The sequence below is a fragment of the Pogona vitticeps genome, chromosome 4, assembly GCF_051106095.1.
Source record: "Pogona vitticeps strain Pit_001003342236 chromosome 4, PviZW2.1, whole genome shotgun sequence".
In the NCBI taxonomy this organism is placed as follows: domain Eukaryota; kingdom Metazoa; phylum Chordata; class Lepidosauria; order Squamata; family Agamidae; genus Pogona; species Pogona vitticeps.
The window spans coordinates 59,489,149-59,508,004 of NC_135786.1; the positions used below are offsets into that span (position 1 = coordinate 59,489,149).

At 45.2% G+C, this 18,856-nt stretch overlaps 1 protein-coding gene across 5 annotated transcripts in view; it reads left to right on the forward strand.

Annotated features, from left to right (window-relative positions):
* SZT2 (SZT2 subunit of KICSTOR complex) overlaps positions 1 to 18,111 on the forward strand; it is an 81,136-nt gene extending 63,025 nt beyond the window's left edge. For 2 of the 5 annotated variants that reach the window (XM_020783215.3, XM_020783220.3), the window contains 24 exons: positions 529 to 702; positions 881 to 1,063; positions 1,625 to 1,785; positions 2,576 to 2,742; positions 3,003 to 3,100; positions 4,860 to 4,992; positions 5,159 to 5,286; positions 5,393 to 5,502; positions 5,626 to 5,808; positions 5,895 to 6,159; positions 6,785 to 6,864; positions 7,507 to 7,632; positions 7,913 to 8,115; positions 8,429 to 8,522; positions 8,704 to 8,784; positions 9,064 to 9,138; positions 9,703 to 9,750; positions 11,595 to 11,808; positions 12,964 to 13,147; positions 14,955 to 15,077; positions 15,393 to 15,882; positions 16,121 to 16,237; positions 16,992 to 17,060; positions 17,476 to 18,111. In XM_020783215.3, coding sequence (XP_020638874.3) covers positions 529 to 702; positions 881 to 1,063; positions 1,625 to 1,785; positions 2,576 to 2,742; positions 3,003 to 3,100; positions 4,860 to 4,992; positions 5,159 to 5,286; positions 5,393 to 5,502; positions 5,626 to 5,808; positions 5,895 to 6,159; positions 6,785 to 6,864; positions 7,507 to 7,632; positions 7,913 to 8,115; positions 8,429 to 8,522; positions 8,704 to 8,784; positions 9,064 to 9,138; positions 9,703 to 9,750; positions 11,595 to 11,808; positions 12,964 to 13,147; positions 14,955 to 15,077; positions 15,393 to 15,882; positions 16,121 to 16,237; positions 16,992 to 17,060; positions 17,476 to 17,619 — 3,650 coding nt within the window. In that variant the 3' untranslated portion in view covers positions 17,620 to 18,111. The remainder of the gene's footprint in view (positions 1 to 528; positions 703 to 880; positions 1,064 to 1,624; positions 1,786 to 2,575; positions 2,743 to 3,002; positions 3,101 to 4,859; positions 4,993 to 5,158; positions 5,287 to 5,392; positions 5,503 to 5,625; positions 5,809 to 5,894; positions 6,160 to 6,784; positions 6,865 to 7,506; positions 7,633 to 7,912; positions 8,116 to 8,428; positions 8,523 to 8,703; positions 8,785 to 9,063; positions 9,139 to 9,702; positions 9,751 to 11,594; positions 11,809 to 12,963; positions 13,148 to 14,954; positions 15,078 to 15,392; positions 15,883 to 16,120; positions 16,238 to 16,991; positions 17,061 to 17,475) is intronic. The other 3 variants (XM_020783216.3, XM_020783217.3, XM_020783218.3) reach the window with 3 other exon arrangements.
* The last annotated feature ends 745 nt before the right edge of the window (positions 18,112 to 18,856 follow it).

Consider the following 18,856-nt stretch of genomic DNA (forward strand, 5'->3'; position numbering starts at 1 on the left):
ATACTGGACAACAATAGTTGCGAGGAAGTTTAGAAGTATGCCCAAACTTGCCCTTCCTTTACTTCATGGAACTTGATTTCCTAGTTTCCAGAGGAGCTCCTGGCATTTAAGATGGAACCTCTTGTTTGCACAGTGTGGAGGGTGAGCTGCTGGCTGGCTGCTGTTGCTGGATTAGGAGATGGCGCCCAACGAAAGAGGCAGTCCACTTCCTGTTTTCTTAATGCTTTTGCTAGTTGGGCTTTGCTGAGCTTGTAATGAACGTCCACTTTGGGCAGGTGAAAGCTTGCATCCCATTTCTAACAGGTGCAGGTATCTCTTTTTTCTCTGTGTATATTGTTACTTCTGTGGCTATTCCTACCTGTGATGCTGGTTCTGCATATAATTTGATTTTTTTTACCTCCCTGAGTTGCATCCCAAGAATACCTTTGTATTTATAGCAAGTACCTTAAGGTGCCGTCTCCTACAATGTGGCACTCATGGAAGACTGGAGCCCTAGGAATTTAAGCAGCCCTTTCACTTATTTTGCAGGCATTGCATGTATTGCACTCTCGTTTGTGGATGACTGTGGAAATCCCATCTCCTTGTCTCGCTGGGTGAGGCCACCCACTGCCCTGCTGACCACATCATTTCTCCAGGAGGCAGACTTTGAGACCTTGACTGCTGTCAGCCAGCACCAGGCTGAATCTCACACATCACAACCAGGTGGGAAGGCAGGGCTTCTTTTCATTCCTTGGAAAGATGGCAGCCTATGGGCAGAGGAGTAAGAAGGTTGGACGTACCTGGTCACAGAGGTGATTTCCAGTATTAATGGAGGAGTTGGCCAATATTCTCTGTATTTTTTCTAACATGCATCCCCTCGGTACTGTTTCTCTCTCCACAGCCCTTTGTCCCATGGTGCGCCTGGACATCTGGGAGAAGGGTAACATCAGCTTGCTGCAGCTGTCTGAGAGGCTTCGCAGTGCTTTACGCCATGCCCTCTGTGACGCCCTCATGGAATTCCGTGTGCTGCCCAATCCTTTGTGTGTTGAGCTGTCCACTGAAGTAGAAGATCCAGGAAATATTGGTAAGAGGCTAATACGGAAGTAACACCCTTCCAGCTCCTCAGCACACAGGGTCGTGGCAACCAATACACCATGCTGCAAATGATTGTTTTGTAGGCATATAGGAGAATGCCTGATTCTGAATCCAACCATTAGCCTATCTCGCTCATTGTTGTTAGCACCATCTTCCTTCAACCTGGTGCCCTCCAGTTGGGTTGGGTTGTCAATCCCATTCCCAACTAGTTTTTTTGTTTGAAAGGCAGTGACTCTTCATGGTTTCAGACCATGATTGCCTGAAATCAGCATCTTATACCCCTGAACTGTGGCCCTGTTGCAAAATCGGAGACATATCTCTTGACATAGAACAAAAAGCATCCACTGGAGCTAAAGGAGCCTCCAGAATGCCAGAAGACTGTGTTACTGCCAGGTTTATGATAGTAGGGGGACCAAAGAGGCAGAAGGTAGTACTGATATCCACATCTTTCCTGGGTTTCGAAGAAGGGGTAGGGTAGGAGTTTCTGGGACAGGTTTAACTCAAGCAGTGCAGATCTTAACAGTGGTACTGATGGATGCTGTGGTTTCAGGAAGCCTACGCCGGACGATGTCTGAAAGTAAGGGACTGACTAAGCCTGCTGGAGGCAAGATGTGTCCACCCTCCCTGAATTTCACTGTCCCTCCTCCAGTTGCTGGTGAGCCAGTCACACCGACCAACAAGCTTGGGCGCCGCAGCTTCTGGGATATGCTGGTAATGACTCTCTGAGGAAACAGCAGTGGGACCTGCTGAGGGGATAGTGACAAGAGGTTGGAAAAAAGGAAGACAGAATCAGTGTGGCAAAGCATGGCCCTGCGCTAGCTTGCAACCACTGAAAGACAAATATAGCCCACAGCCACATATTGTGGCCCACCACAAACCTCCTAACTTTTGCTAACCCAAGAACATACAAGGGCTGAAATCTAGTATGTCGCAACTAGAGTAGGCCCATTCTATTAGCGGAACTTATAGAGGAATTGACTTATCAAATCCCCATTGAGTCAATGGGCCTACTCTATTTGTGATTTACTACTGGCTTTCAGCCACCCTTTTCAGCTGTATAGGTCTAACACTGGCATTGTGGTTAGGTGTGATCTGTGAGTTAAGAAGTGGCCTGTTATAAACATTATCACGGGCCATTACACGAGCCCTTTCAAAATACTGTATGCATTTTAAACATGTTTTGGTATGCCAACATGGTGTTATCCCTGTTAAGTGTGCTTTTGAGTGCAGCCATAGAGTCTGTCTCCTGAAATTAATGTATTGGAATGATACTAAACTATCTTGCAAGGTTAGATGTAACATTATTGTGATCATGTATGCAGACTTTCAAACATGTAAGAAATATACTATAAATACTAATTGCAATACTGGTAGTAAAAAAATATGTATGATGCAAAATATTGTCAAATAACCATACACTGTAATTTGAAGTCATCTATGCCAGGGAAATGGGAGAAAAAAGAAAAGCCTTTCTTTTCAACTGCTGTGTCTTCATTTTCAGAGCAAGCCAGAAATGGTGGAGCAAGGAAGCCCCAAGACCACGGATGACATTGTGCTGGAGCGACCTGAAGAGACCCGTGCTCGCCGCCGCCACAAGACGGAGAGTGTAAAGCAGCCCTCCAGCCAGGAGCGTGTTGCTGCCGCGGCTGAACAAGGGCAGGCCCAGAGGCAAGCACTCTCTTTCCCTTTTTTTCTTTCAGAGAAGCAGGCAAAACGTAGCCTTTTCTTCATTAGTGGGAGGGCAGAAGTTCTTGTTGTTGCCACAAAGTGAGCCTGCACGCCATAGTGCAGAGACAAACTTGGTGCTGAGTTCAAAATTCCGCACTTTTGCTGATTTGCTGATGGACTACTTCAGGCACTTTCTTTCTAGCACCCTCTTTGTTATCTCCTTGGATTTTGACCTTGACTAGTAGATGCTGTTTTCACAGACGCCGAGCCTGCCAGCTAGAGGAGGGGGAGATTGGAGTCCTTCACCCAATTTTCAGTCAGATCTGCCAGTCCTGGATGGCATTCATGAACCGCTTGGGTTTGTACTTAAGTTTGCATCCTATGCTTTCATTGTTTTAGCTTAGCCTAGCACAGTGGTTCCCAACCTTGGGTCCCCAGGTGTTCTTGGACTAAAACTCCCAGAAGCCATCCTCACTAGCTGTGCTGGCCAGGATTTCTGGGAGTTGTAGTCCAAGAACACCTGGGTTCTCCAAGGCTGGGGAATCACCGGCCTACAATGAAGAGATTCAAAATTCACTTCTGTGTTCATTAAGAATTTTATATCTTGACATTAAAACAGAACAGGAAAAAAAAAGATTTGCATGGCCAGTGTTTGTAAGAAAAGAAATGTCTAAATTTGGGGTTGACATTAAAGATTCAGAAACCAAATCAGGTCAAATAGTGGTTGCTTGTCCATACGTGCCCTTCCTTCACTTCTCTACCTGTTTCCCCCATTCTTGGTAAATGTATGAAATATGTGATCACTTGAATACTGTCAACAAGTCCAGGTGTACTTTTTGCTTTGATCATTACCATATTACAGATAAAGTTTTTTGATGTGCTCTCTCTCTCTCTCTCTCTCTCTCTCTCTCTCTCTCTGTGTGTGTGTGTGTGTGTGTGTGTGTGTGTGTGTAAGAGAGAGAGAGAAATACCTATGTTGCTGTCTAGTTCTGTAGATCAGAGGTCGTCAAGCACCGGTCCACGACCTGATGCCGGTCCATGGTCTGAGCTGAACCGGGCTGCAGAGACAGACCTCCCAGCCTCCCTCACATGCACTCCCCTCCCCACAGCTGCTTTGTGCACACACACACGCCAGCACCGGCATGAGCACTCCCCCACCCCTTCATGCATGTGCCCGCATGAAGGGGTAGGCATGCAGGCGCTCCTGCGCATGCGTGAATGAGTGGAGGAGCACTCATGCTGGTGCTGGTGGGCGCGCATGCTCCTCCCCTGCTTTTGCACATGTGCCCGAGAGAGCGCCCCTGCGTGAGTACAGGGGGGTGCCCCGCCTTCCTCAGAGGCTCAGCCAGTCCACAGTCCCAAAAAGGTTGGGGACCGCTGCTGAAGATGAATGCTTCTCATTCCCATAAGCATATTAAACACACAACTATGATAAGTGCTGATGTGTTTCTTCTTATTTTGTCACAATCTCTTCTTTCTGCATTGGAGTTTTTTAAAAATCTGGCATAGCAGGCAGCCTAGAGTCTCTCTCAGAAGATGGATCTTCAAACCAAAGATGCTGAAAGAGTTAAGGATTCCCATGCCAGTGTTCTTTAGAAGTGTTTTGCTGGGAGGGGGTTGCTCAATTCTTCATTTATTTAGCTTTAATCTGGCTTAAATTGACTGTTTCTGGTGGTTTAACTAAATTCCTAACCCCAGCTCTGTTAGAGGCATGACCTTGGTCCTGGGCATTCCCCCCCCCCAGCCAAAAATAAATTATTTGAGTTTTTAAAAAGCAGAGAAGGGGGAGTGGGGGGATCAGATTGCCCGACTATCCTCTGTTTTAGGAGATGGCTCATAAATCCCAAACAGGTAGCTGAGGAGGAGCTTGAAAACAACTTACATAGTGCACTAGGTCCATTTAAAAAGCAAACTTGGCTTCAGCATCATCAGCCCTGTGAATTTGGGACATTAATAACAGCATATAAGTTGGAACTACCCGCAAGAACCTGATGCACAGCCTTGAAGATGATTTATCATCGAAAACTTGCTCTTTTGTTTTTTGTTTTTATATTATTAATGGTTGATTACAGTTATTGCCTGTTCCTCCCTTCCTTAATATTTCCTTTCCTGTGCAGGTTGTCCTTCAGTGCAGCAGTGTGCCACTGAGAGTGTGTCCCGCTTCCTGCTTCCTTCCATCATGCTTGAGATAGTGAACCTCGTCACCACTTTGGCAAATGATACTACTGTCAAAGTGTTTGAAAAAATCAGGTGGGTTTTAAGGCTAGGCTGCCTTGATAATTGGCTTGGTAGACCAGCTGGAAGGGTGCCACCAAAGGTGTCTGAGTACTTCCTAGGACTCTGTGGGGGAAAATACATGTGATGTGGAGGCTAGATCTGGAAGACGGCTATTGATATACTTTTGCCTTTGCTGCAGTGGTCCACAAGGGGTGTCCTTTGTGCCGCATTCCCTCACACCAGGCACCAGTGCTCGGCCAGCTGTCATTCGACACTTCACCATGGTGGGGCGTAGCTTCCAGCAGTGGCGCTGCAGCACCGAGCAAGGTGAGTGAAGGAAATGGGAGCAGCAAATAAGTGGCGCTTTCTCTGCTGCCACTCGATTCCAGGCAAGAATGTCAAAAGCTGAATGCCACTTTGCCATTTCCTTTAGCCCTCAAAGGATTCCAGCGTTTTGAGGCCACAGAGCTTGGTTCTGCAGAGAAAGGTTCTGATATAGCCCCCCGGCAAAGGTTCCTTTTTGTGGAGATTGTGGATAAAAAGGTGTGTATCAGGCTGTGATAATGCCTGGCCCCTGCAAAAACCCCTGAACCTGCTGAGAGTATGAAAACCATTTCAGCGGAGTCAGGAAGTGAAGTCTGAGCTTACTGGTCTCCTTCTCTCCAGCTGGTGCTCTATACCTACAATTGGAGTGTGGACCTGGGCAGTGCTTTGAGCAGCTCCCTCACTCGCTTGCTTCAGTGGCAGAATGCCCGTGCCCATGTGGTGCATTGTCTGCTCAGCCAGAAACTGGGGCTCTTCCACCACTACTGCTACATGGACACTCCATGGCATGAAGACAGCAAACAGGTACTTCTGTCTCCATGCATTCTTGTGTCAGCCCTTTGCATGGCTCTTTGCCCTTAACCAACTTCCATTGCGTCTCACATGTCCAGGAGCAAAATCCCTTCCTGAACTCCACTCTCGAGGTGGATACCCTGATCCGGAGTCCAGGTGTTCCCCCAGGCAAAGACCAAGGTCGGCTTAGCAGCTCTGCTCGTATCTTGCCACCTCTTCACTTCCCTCCTGACATGGTGCCCTTCGACGAGGCCCTGCGTGATGTCTCCGTCAACCGGCCCAGTCCAGAACAGCAGGGAGTGCTTGACCGTGTGGCCCAGCATGGAGCTCAGTTCCTAGAGATCAAGAATATGGAGAGGAGAGGTAAATTGATGGGCCCAGAGTAAAGGGGAGATTGCTCACAACTGTGGCCAAGAGCAGAGGTTACTCATATTACAGGGATGTCACGAGAATCTGTGTGAGCCTTGGTCCAGGAAGAAGTCACTGGCATTCGAAAGCGAGGCAGTGGATTAGCTGCAAACATGCAGGACTTTTCTGTGGCTCCTGGGGACCACCACAGGTTCCAAAGAAAATTTGTCCCAGGAAAAAGGCCTCTAGGATTGTTGGTTATGGATTAAGACTCCTCCTATCTCAAAAAAACAAACATCAGAAAGGAAATGGGCAGTACTGGCCTGGGCACTTGGTTTGGTTTTTGAAACTGCCATTTACAGTCTTGTTTCTAGGCCTGGTACAAGCCCACAGTGGTGGAAGGGGGTTGAATTTGGCACTCAAGTCCTCAGACCTTGCCCAGTTCTGGTGTGAGGGATGAGAACTAGCAGGCATAGCACAGAGTAGAGGCATCCAATCTGCGTACAGGCACATGCAAGATACAAAGCCCTGAAGGGGCTTGAGTTTTTACCAGGGAAAGCTTGTCGGAAAGGAGGGCTTGGTTGATGAAAGACCTGAAGCTCTGGACCTGCTCTTCTCAGCTCCCGCTTCTGTTCTACAGAGCTGGAAAAACAGATGAAGATTGAGAACCTCTTTGTGACATGGCAGCAACGGTCTGCGCAATCCAACATGCCCATCAGTGTGAGTTGAGGGGGCAGGTGGAGTTGGGAGGCGGGCAATACTTGGGTGTGAGGGACTTGGTGTTACTTCCGTAAAATGTGTGTGTGTGTGGTCTTGTTCTTGGGGACAAATGAGGGGAAGTGGGAGGCAAGCTTCTTCCACAAGGCAAGACTTCAGGACATGTATGCAAAGTAGATCAGTGAATGGAGCGTGACCAAGTGTTCCAACAGTTCTGTGTTTCTTGGTCTGATGCAGTTGCAGGCTGACTCCATTATGCTTAAAATGCTGAGCACTTGATGTTGTCTAAGGAAACATGTAAGCTTTGAACTGTGGCAGGATGTGACAGCGATCAAGAGATGGGTTCATGTTATGAAAAATAAAAAGAACACACAATTGCTTTAAGAGCACACACACAGATTGCCTCCTCTGATCTCTGCAGACCAGTTGTCAGTGTCACACTTGCATATGTTGCCTGAGGCCAGGAGCACAAAAGCCTTGGGGATTGAAACTCGCAATGCCTGCATCTGCAACAACTCTCCCTTTATTCTCCTGATGTCTTATGTGGCTGGGTTTTGTTCTGCTGGGCAGTATAAATTTGTGGAATAGTCCTGGAAATATGTCATGTTTAAACCCCCCCCCCTTTTTTTATATATGTGTGTGCAGCTTGCAGATTTGGAAACCCTGAAGCAGTCATCACGCTTGGTCCATTACTGTGCCACACCGCTACTCTTCGATCCTACCTTCCGGCAACAAATTCAGGCTGACCAGCAGAGCAAGCCGGAGGGGAAGGTGAAGTGCACAGGGAGGGAATGGAGTTCTTTGTAATCCCATTATTCCTCCTTTTTTTTTTCCTGGCTATCCCAAGAGAAAACCCATAAAAGGCCTTTCTTAGCTTAGGAAATCAGAGCTATTCCACCAGTTGATAGCTTGAGCCAAGAGGCATCCCAGGCCTAATCTGATCGTATCATCTGCCTCTCAGAACTCTTCCTTGGGTTGTGGGGCAAAGCCAATGTCCTTGTGTCCCCCTAATGCTATGTCTTACACACCCCATTACTCATTTGCCATTCAGAAGCGGCACCGTTCAAATGACTCCACAGCATCCAGTAGGGACCGCAGCCACAGCTGTGACTCGGCAGAGGGGCTGCCATGTCGGACCAAAGATGAGGCCTGGTTGCTGGAGCTATGTCACACTTTCCTGCAGCAATACATCCAATACCTGCAAAGCATGGGATTCATCCTAGTGCAGGTGCGGCCAGCCTCACCAACTCGCAGGTTAGTGCAAATGGGCAGAGTAGCGGGGATCCCGAACTGGAAGGAAGGGGGCATTATGGCTTCATGGAGCAGTGGTGTGCAAGAGGTAGACCTGCTTGCTTTCTTAGAGGATCCTCAGGCAAACATGTCTTGGAAAAAGGCATGAGGGAAGGAGACACTTAGAAACACTGCTTCTGTCTCGAAGAGGCAATATAGTGGGGTGTTGGTTCCCAACTTTCCACATCCATGTAATCTCTCTTGCATGAAGAAAGGGCTATAGGGTGTGTTTGCAGCCCCTTGATTTTCCTCGCCCTGTATTATCTCTGGTTTTCAGCAGCACCAGTCGGATCAGAGCTATGGCAGCAATGGGCAATGAGGGGCGAGGATCTTTCTCATATAGCAGGCCAAAGGCTGATGGGAGCCCAAAGGTGAGTTAACTTGACTTTGCCTGCCATAGAACCTTCAATTCATATAGATACTGCTCTTAGAAGGGAGGATTGATTATTTGAGAAGGGACTGGAATGTGATTTCTTAGGCTGTTAAACAATCCATTCTATAACCACAAAGAGCTGTTTCTACTTCATAACAATGCAAACCTTTCTCTTCCAGAGTACCAGCCCCCCTGTCACCACATACCATTTGCAAAGAGCCCTGCCTGGTGGCATCGTATTAATGGAATTAGCTTTTCAGGTGAGTAGGAACAGCCCTCTGCTGCATTCTGGCCAGACCAATGTGCTGACGCGGGATGAGCCAGTGTATGTATTTAGAGACCTGAGAATTCAGAGATGAGTTGCAAGTACCAAGAAGGCAAATAAGAATGTAGCCTACTGCAGATGAACTGATGCTTACTAGAGGGGTAAAAGCGGATCGAGGTGGTCTAGCCCCTATGGAGACAGTGACGTTGCACTTGAATTAGCTGTTGGAGAAGGCTGAGTTCCTATAACTCATCTTTTATTTTCATTTCTTTAGGGCTGTTATTTCTGTGTGAAGCAATATGCACTGGAATGCTCACGAATCCCCATGGGCCAGTCTGTCAACTCACAGGTAACAGTGCTATATCTGACTTGTCCTGGGGTGAATATAGATGATCTTGGAATGTACATGCAAGGGGTGGCTTTGAGTGATGCAGCGACTGAATCTGAAGACTCAGTATGGCAGTCATTGCCTTGGCTGGGGCTCAGGATCAGATCAGAATCCTCGTCATCCTGTTGATATGCTCTTTGCCATGGTGAGGTTGAAGGAAATGATGTTTAACACAATGAAGTTCACTGCTCTCGAAAGAATTCTTGAGTCTTTCAGATCTCGGACATGCTGCCTGAGATCTTTGAATAATGGAAGGTATAGTCTTCTCCTGAATATTAGGCACACATAGTTATCTTACTGGAAGTTTCCTTTACTGCTGTGTGAGTAGTGGAGCAGTGGAAGTGCCAGCCAGTACCTTTCCTTCAGGGAAGGACTTCGCAAACTTTGCAGCTTGTGTGGTACTTATTTTTTCTGCAAAAGTCGGTTAGTGGTGTATCTTGGATTTTCACAAGATGCATCAGAATTCTGCAACCTTCATTTGGGGACTGCCCGACTACAAACTGCCTATCGATATTATCCCACTAGATGGAGTTTTGGACCGAGCACGAGAGGAGATCCTCGTCTTTTTATCGGGTTTGTTCTGTGCTCAGTCATGCCTGATTCTGATGGGTCTCTTCATGCACTGTGGGTAGCCATTCTGTGACACTGGGTGCAGAGGCACAAGACAACTAATCCTACAGAGTACCATTCCTTTCTTCTAATCCAAAAAACGTTCAGTCTTCTCCTTATGTCAGGGCAAACTCTTGAAGAGGGCCAAAGGGATTCTAAATTCTAATGACACTAAAAGTGTTCTGGAGACAGCGATGATAGAAGCTGAAGGCCTCATACTATATCAGTGTATTATCCCCATGTTAATAACAGCTGTGTTCCAAAAGATTTAAAGTAGATGCAGGGAATATATGGCCCTCCAGGCGTTGTTAAGACTTCTGTATATTCTAGGTAGCATAGTCAGTGGTGGGGGTGAGAGATGTTGCCGTTTGATGGCATCTTGAGTGCCACGGTTTCCCAGCCTCTTATGCACAGTTTGCCATGTTTAAACCAGCTTCTTGGTCAGCTGTGAGTCAAGAAACAAAATCTTGCAACTGAAAAAACTAAATGCTGTAATTCCATCAAAGACTGAATAAATTATGTTGGTATTAAATTCTTTAGAATCAGCTTGATCAGTTTTCATTCATGAGGCAGTCTGTTAGCAGACATTAACGAGATTGAACGCCATCTTGGTTTGTAGTATTCTGTTTTAATTGCAACAGTAAAGCTGTCCTAATGGAGGAGGAGAAGGAATGGTCCTCATAGGCTGTTAGCAAATGATAGAAGAGGTGCAACTGGGCTCCACTGGGATGAATGGGTAATTTTTGAAGTATATGAAAAGCTACTTAAATTGTGGCACTCACTGGAAATTTCATGAAGATGGCTGTTTCCTGAGGTTTTTGAAGATGCTACTTTTATCACGTCCATTCCAAGAGCTAAAAGGTTTGCTCCCTTATAAAGTTATCATGACTTGGGTGTGTTTGTGTGGAGAAACACTGGTGGGAAGACAAAGAAATGCATGCATGTTGCATTTGAAATTACATTAATCTGTTTACAAACACCCCTCTTTTTCACAGTTTGTATCACTTGGTCAAAAGCAGGTGCCCAAGATCCTGCTTGCCCTGACATATAACACTTGGCCTTCATTTCTGTTCTTCCCATATTAAACTGAAACAGCAACTCCTAATTTTGTTTTACTCCTTATTCACAGGGCATCCTCATGTATGTTGCTGTGGGTGCCTTCGAGAAAAAGGAGGGAATAAGTAAGAGAGAGAGAGACTAGCTACATTTTAAGCATTATCTCCCAGATCCACCCTGATTGGTAAAAATTTTCTGCTTGTATATTGAGCAGTATTATCACAAAATCATGCTTGTAAACCCAGGAAACCCTTTCAGAGCATATAACTGTATTAGAAAAAGGCAATTTCATTTTCTCCACCTTTGTTCATTGTTTATGATAGCTAATACAATCACTGTCCCATTTCTCAGGACCACAGTGCTCTTATTCCAGATGCACATCTCAGGAGGGAAGGCCTGTATCTCCGTTAGCCTAGTTCTACTGACAAACATGCAAGCCTTACAAAATATACCCTCCCGGTTTCCCCTGGATTGTGCCATTAAGGCAGGGACTAGGTGGGTGGTATCGGATTTAGTGTGTTGAGGCTGCTAATCCAGCCACCTTCTGCTAAAGAAGGATTGTGGTGCTTTGTACACTGGAGTGACAGGGCTGACTAGATTGAATTACCTCAGTTCTGAGATGAATATCCAGTCAGCCTGCTTTCCTTGCCACCTGTTTTGCTCAAGTCTTTTTCTGGCCTCCTTTATTCAGCACCATTCAGTGTTTTAGCTTCTCTAGGCTGTCACTTCATTTCTTATTTTCTCCTCTTCAGCTGTCTATGCTCTTCACAGAGGAGTGTGACAAGGTGCGTGATCTCATGCATGTGCATTCATTCAGCTATGACTTTCATCTCCGCATTGTGCATCAATATCTGCTTGGATCCCACATGGCATTGCGACAAGGTTATCATCTTACCAGTTTCCTAGAAGACTTCATCGCCCAACATCCTGACATTCCAAAGTTTGGACGCAATCATATCTTCCAAGGTGAGTGTTCCTTGAGACATTTGGGGAAACTTTTATAAAAGTTAGAGCTCTGTTGGTTCATTGGGCCCATTTCTGTGGATTCAGTAGGGGACAGCAATTCTAGGGAGTCCCAAGCATCCTATCCTTGCTTTTTTAAATACTACACCAGCGGTGTATGTAGCATTAGAAATTCCCTGCCCTCAAGCAGCTTTTGCAGTAGGAAACTGATAACAGTGAAATGGGCTTTTGTTTTGTTCTAGATTCCAGAGAAACTGCCACTGTTTTATCACATATGTTGTTTCGAATTAGTAAAGAAATTTATGAAAACACATAAAATGCAGAAACTGCATCACATAATAAGCAATGGAAAGTAAAGTATTTGCAGCTGCAAGTTAAGGTAAAATAAATAAGAAAATGAGTGCAGGAAGTAACTTCTTGGCTGAAAAACCTTAGAAGCAACACATCTTAACAATGATGTGCTGTACCATGTCCAGACCAAACTCCAAATACCTGTCATGATATCCACCCTCCAGTACAGAAAGAATGAAAAGAAAGGTAGATGACTGCAAATCTATAAACACAGGAAAAAAAATCAAAATTATCATTATCATCATAGAATTGCAGAGCTGGAAGGGATAAGAGTCCAGCCCTTGATAAGAGTCCAGCCCTTATCAAGAAGGCATAATGGGGAATTGAACTACCAACCTCTGGCTCCAGCCAGAGATCTAAACCACTGAGCTGTCCAGCAGATTTGTGCATCCCTTCCTGTCTTAACACAAGAGCCTCTCCTAATAAAACACTATAGAGCCCATTCAAGAATCCAGTGAAAAGAGATTGTGGGCGTATTGTCAGAACTAATTAAGGAAGACAGTGCAAAGGAAGTAGCAATCAAACAAGCAAATGGTTATAAGTGAAAATGTAAAACAATAAAAAGCATACAATCAGGCATAGAGTATAAATGTTTAAAAATATGCTTGCTTGCTTAGTCAACTAAAACTAGAACAGCGATTAAAGGAAGCGCTGTATACTCTTCTAACAAGGAACATTAATTCATTTTGCGTATAGAGCCAATATATATACAAGTCCACCCACAGACATATCAAAGTGGAACCAGCAGTTGTACAGCCCCTATAAAACAAGAGAAAATGGAAACCTACTTCTTCTCCCCCAACACAGGTGCCTTGGCCTTACCAACCAACACCATAACAGCACACCAGCTATACAACTATATCACAGACCATGCCAGCACCTACCATATGAAGCCATTACGCATGGCCAGGGCAGGAACTAGTTCTGAAGGCAAGAAGGGGACCCCTGGCCCAGAGCAAAATGAGTATGCCCTAGTCTCCATCTGGAACAGGTAAGTGATCTACAGGTTTTTCTAATGCAGATGTTTCAGCACTAATTATCAGCAGCTGTGAGCAGGAAGAACTATACATACCATGTCTGGTGAACAGTCTTCTCCACCTCTGTTACTCAAAAGCTAATCATGCTTCTTACAGCTCTGGTGTGGCTGTGACAATATTTTATTATGCATTTAATGTTGCTAGGTCCTTCAGAAAGCTTTGCAGGTCTTTCCTGTAGCCTTGCAACCTGAAATTTGACTTTATGGAGTTTTCCCAAGACTAAGTAACCAGGACTAGCCCTTACAAAATGTGTTTTACATGAGTATGAATGGATTATATTTTAAAAGAATGTTACTTCTTTATCAAGAAAGCAGACTGTCAGGAATCCAGGATAGTTGACACAGAGATAATTTTACACAAAAATTAACTGTTCACACTAAGTTTCTGTAGTGTATGATACTTGAACTTTTAAGAGTATTTTCTGTAAATACTACAGTATTACACTTACTTGCCTTTTTGTGTCAGCCTCGGTCCATAGTAAATTTTACCCACTGAATCTTTCACAAAACTTTGCAACCAGCTTAAAAGAACTAAGTTCTACTCTACCACTGCTTCTTGCTACTTCACATGAAAAGTGTAAGGTATTTGCTTTTTAGAGAGAGGTTTTGTGCAGAGGGTATTGTCTTGTTTCATTAACACAGAATTACACTGACCCTTTTGAGAATCCCAGGTGACTTTCAAATTACCTACAACTATTGCTTTCCACTCTTCATAGTTCCCTTCGTCTTCTGTCTTGCGCCTGATTTCTTTATTGCTTCTGCCAGATCACTATCCATATAGGATGCTTTTATCCTTCTCTAAAGAAATCCAGTGCATCCAAGTTCTTTTGCAACAGAGTATGACCCCACTGGTTCCATCACAAGCTAGTTTAACTTTTCCCTGCTTTAAGTTCTTGAAAACACCAAGTAGCCTCTTATGCTACTGTTAGCTTTTGGACCTCCCAAGTATTTACCTTTTGCAGTTGCAGTCTAGTCTTGGATAGGACAGAGCCACTGGATTCTTAGCCTCCACTCTTTACAGAACATCCTGCATCTTGCCAGTCTAGCTGAGAAGTATACCCTTTGTGAAAAGATAGTATTTGAGCTCACCTGCACTAAAGCAAGATCTAGCAATTAGTTTAGCTCAAAGTTTGAGCATGAAGGCTTGTTATATGATGGGAGAATCTGAAATGTAGACCCTTTCCCAGCACAAAACATAGTGTATATGTACATTTTACTACTATAAACTTTTCTTTTTACAAGTTTGCTGAAATCACCATTATTGCTTTTTCAAACCTGATAAGGAGTTACATGAAAAAATGCAAAGCTGGTAATGCTACTTGGGTGGTATTACAGGGTGGGAATGACATTTTTGGAGCACACGTTCCTGGTTTGACATATTGTTATAATGTGGTCTATTAATGGCAAAACCTGCTGCCTTCCTATCTAGTGGTTTCCCTCTTTTACCATTATATATGTATGTTTTTGCCCAAACTATACAATTTGACTGTGATGCTGCAAACCCCAAGTAGTTACATATAACTGAAGCACACTACAATTATATAGCAAGGGTGAATCAAACCATGGACAAAACATCAGTTTTGCTGGACACATAGGGAAGCCAACTGCATCCGGAGTAATTTTAGTTCATTAGAACTACCTGTCGTGAAAACAAGCCCAGTCAGGAGCAGTCCATCTGGTGGCCAAAAGGACTGGTACTGCTCTCACCCCTTGATACTGAGTTGCCTACCAAAAAGTCTGTCATAGCATTCTCTTTTTACAGCTCAGGTTCTTATAAGGATTCAGAAGGGCTCCGTCACCATGATGAATTTGATGTGTCTATGCTCGTGTGCCACAGTGCTGCACCCTTTGAGGAACAGAGTGAGTCAGAGCGACACATGCTTCGGTAAGAAGAAAAGCAGATCGTTGCAGGCAGGGGCATGCCTGCTTGTGGGAATGGCATGAGATTGCACAGACTTGGTTGTTCCAATATGCAGTGTAGCAAATGAGGAGACTGAGAATGTTCAGAGCTGATAGAGGTGTGTAGGGTACAGGTAGCTGCAGCACAACCATCTCTGCTGCCAATTCACTGGTGTTCTAAGACTGTCTTGAATTAATATTGGTTGTGTTTGATGGGTTATGTGTGAGCATGGTTGTACATTAGAAGGCACGAGGCTACATGAGACAAATCAGTTAGTGGAACAACTTTCTCTCCTCACAGATTGCATTTCTATGTCATCATGACAAGCCAACGGGAGCTGTTTCCTCGGCTAACGGCCGACATGCGCCGCTTCAAAAAGCTGCCACGGCTACAGCGAGAGACTCTGGAACCCGTTGTGGGACGGTCGACGTGGGAGACGGCAGAGGGCAGCCGGCAGCGGAGGGAAGTGCCAGAGCCTTGGGTGGAAGTGGAGGACACTGGCGAGTTCTACGCCGGCGGCCCCCAAGTCAAAGTGGGCCCTGGCCTCTTCTACACGTCTCCCTTGTTTCCGCTGTTGGCCTCTGAGGTGGCTGCTGCTCAGAAGCAGCTGAACAACATGGTGCAGCTCGCCAAGTGTCACTGTCGCCGCGACAACCTCTGGAAGCGGCTTTTCCTCCTCGAGCCACTTGCCTCTGACAAACTGAAGTTAGGCAAGCTGTCCCTTGGCGAGCTCGAGGAACTGCTGGCTGCTGTGCACAGGAAATCTATTGCCGACATTGATCCCCAGTTGGTGAGTGGCTGAGCAGGGCAAAGGGTTGGTACACCGGCCTGTGCAAACTCACACAAATGAAATACAGCAGATCTAGTAAGTAGCCTTAGCCTATGAAGGGCCTTGGAGAACTCTGTGTGTGTGTGAGAGAGAAGGGCACTCATTTTTTATCAACAGGATTCTTGTTTTCCTAGGCCATATACTGCAAGGATCTCCATCTCCTTAATTTGACCTCTTCCTTTTTTTCCCACCTGAGCAGAGCTGTTTCCTCACCATGACAGTTTCCTGGTATCAAAGTCTTATCAAGGTGCTACTGAATCGTTTCCCACAAAGCTGCCGCCATTTCCAGAATGCTGATGCTGGTACCCAGTATTTGGTAAGTCTTCCAACACACTTATGACCTACTGGAGACTCGCTCTACCAAGGAGCTTGCCATGACTTAATCAAGAATGACCCCAGATTGCCTGATTTGGCCATTTCCCACACTTCTGCTAATTGGTGCCAGCATCCCTTGGCTTTTTGCTGAAAATACATAATGATATGCAACTCTTTTGATGTAGGGATCTTCTCTAACTTAGGGAAATAATATTTCAATCCTTTGTGGTGTTGGGGGGCTTAGTTAAGAGAGTGCTTGTCTTCCAGTCATCGTCCTCCCATGGCCTTCCTGCCCACCCCCAAGCAAAGGTGTTTGAATCTCTCAGTGAAGACATACCTCTTGTTGCTTTTTGCATGTCGTAATAGTGTAAGGCAGGATAAGGAAATGCTAACAGGCCTGAGAACCAAATTCTTGTCCACAGATTACACTGTGAGCCGTTAACAACCATTTTTTTAAACAAGCAAACAAATTGCCTTAATGAGCCCTTCAATTTCTGTCTCTAGAGTTGGGGGAATAGGGGAGTATTGGATACACCTCCAAAGCCCCTTAGGTCTTTAATAATGGAAACATACCTTTTTCTGTAGGGATGTATTTGTGTAATTTTTCTTCCACTTTTTACCTTTGGGCAGAGGTGGCCTTTGGGGGCCTTGGGAGATGCAGAAGTGGCTCAAGGTTGCCCTTTGTTGAGCTTGATATAAGGTCTTCCTTTTTAATATAGCAATCTTCCTCTCTCTGTCTCTCTCTCTCTTTGTAGGTGGTTCTGAACCAGAAATTCACAGACTGCTTTGTTCTTGTATTCCTTGATTCACATTCAGGAAAAACGGTGAGAATCTTTCCTTCTTGAGCCAGCAATTCAAAGAAAGCAGCAGTGGGGCTTCAGTATGACTTCACCAAGCCAGAACCCTTTTGACTACAGTGGGGTCTGATGTCTAGGACTGTCGAGCATGAACATCTTTCCAGTTTCCTACTTTGGGTAGGAAGTTCTACCCCTGAGTGTCTACATTAGAATGATCTGGCCCTGTTATGCTCTTCCCATGGGATTGCAGTGACACAGAGGCAGATCTGTAGTTTTCCCGTTGCAATAATCTTCAGAAAGTCATTCAACAAGAAGCCTGCCAAGTGTGCAGCACTACCTTTATTGCTCAGCAGAAGGCCATGCTATAGAGTGACAATGGGTTCCTTTGTCCTGTGCAACTGCTGATAGTTAATATTTTCTAACTCAAAATCTTGCTTTGCAGAGCCTCACAGTGGTTTTTCGAGAGCCATTCCCAGTACAACCTCAGAACAGTGAGAGTCCCTTGCCTCAACTTGTGTCCACATACCACCATCTGGAATCTGTCATTAACACCGCATGCTTCAATCTGTGGACAGGGCTCCTCTAGTACTCGCCAGCTCCTCTCACTTAGGGAGATGCTGCGCAGATCCAGCTACAAAGGTTGGAAGGGACAAAAGAGAAGCCACTGAGGGTGGCAGGTGCACAGTGAGACACTGGGTGATAAGAGGTTACAACTGTCTGGATAAAAGGGTCAGAACACTTTGCAGGATTCTAATGGAGCTGAATGGCATTCACAAAGGGATCAGGAGGACTGCTCTGGAGCCAGAAGCAAAACATGGCCAGCCCAATGTAAAGGGTTGCTCATGCTTTCCCGAAGAAGCTACCCAGTGAGGCCTTTGGATGGCTGTGATGCCTTGGTGTTTGGAACTGAAAGACTACTGAGGTTGCTGCTTTGGCCAGGCTTTTTAGAATGACTCACGGGATGAGTTTTAGTGGGGTGGGTATTGCACAACAATGGGAATGTTTTATATAAGTGAATGTACAGTAAATTAAATAAAGTTGATCATTAATTATAAAATAAAACATGTTTTGTCACAAATTTACACCCAAATCAGTTGCATTTGTCTCTGGAGAGAAGCAGGCATGCTTCCTATACATCAGACTTCCTGAATTGCTGGACTACAACTCCAAGAATTCATCAGCAATTCCCTCAATCAGAGTTCTGGGAACTGCAAGTAAGAAATCTTAGGTCCACAGAGGAGTTTTTCATCACTCATATATGGCCCTTGGTAAGACTGCCCACAAACAACCATTTGTCTGTGATGGAGAAGATGGCTGGGAGTGCCTAGGCTCCAGCCATGCCATAAGGGATTATGGGGCTGGTAGTTTTTTTAGGGGAAGCTACTAAGTTGAATTATATCATTGAACATCTGCCCAAATTTTATGGAGCAGTAGATCCTTGCCTGCGAAATGGGTGGTGTTCAGGAAGGGTGAATCTCAGTGTGCTATGAAAGAAAAAGGCAGATAAAAACGAAAAGACTGGATTGCCCCCTGAAATCACAGCAGTCTGATACAGAGCCACTAAGTGGTACTACAGAGCTAGATCTGGAAAGAAAGGCCTTTTGTTTCTTTACGCCAAACTTCCCATTCCTTCATTAGAGGGGGAAACAAGGTGTGTCAACGTTATTGTTTAATGTGATAGCCCAATTTTTCACTTCTTTGCAGAGTGAGTCCTTATAAATGCACTGAGAAAAAGAGGGGGCAAACAAATTATAAAAAGTTAGGGAGGGTATGTGTCTCAGAGAAAACTGGGGTCAGGAATGCCTTTTGTCCAAGAATACAGA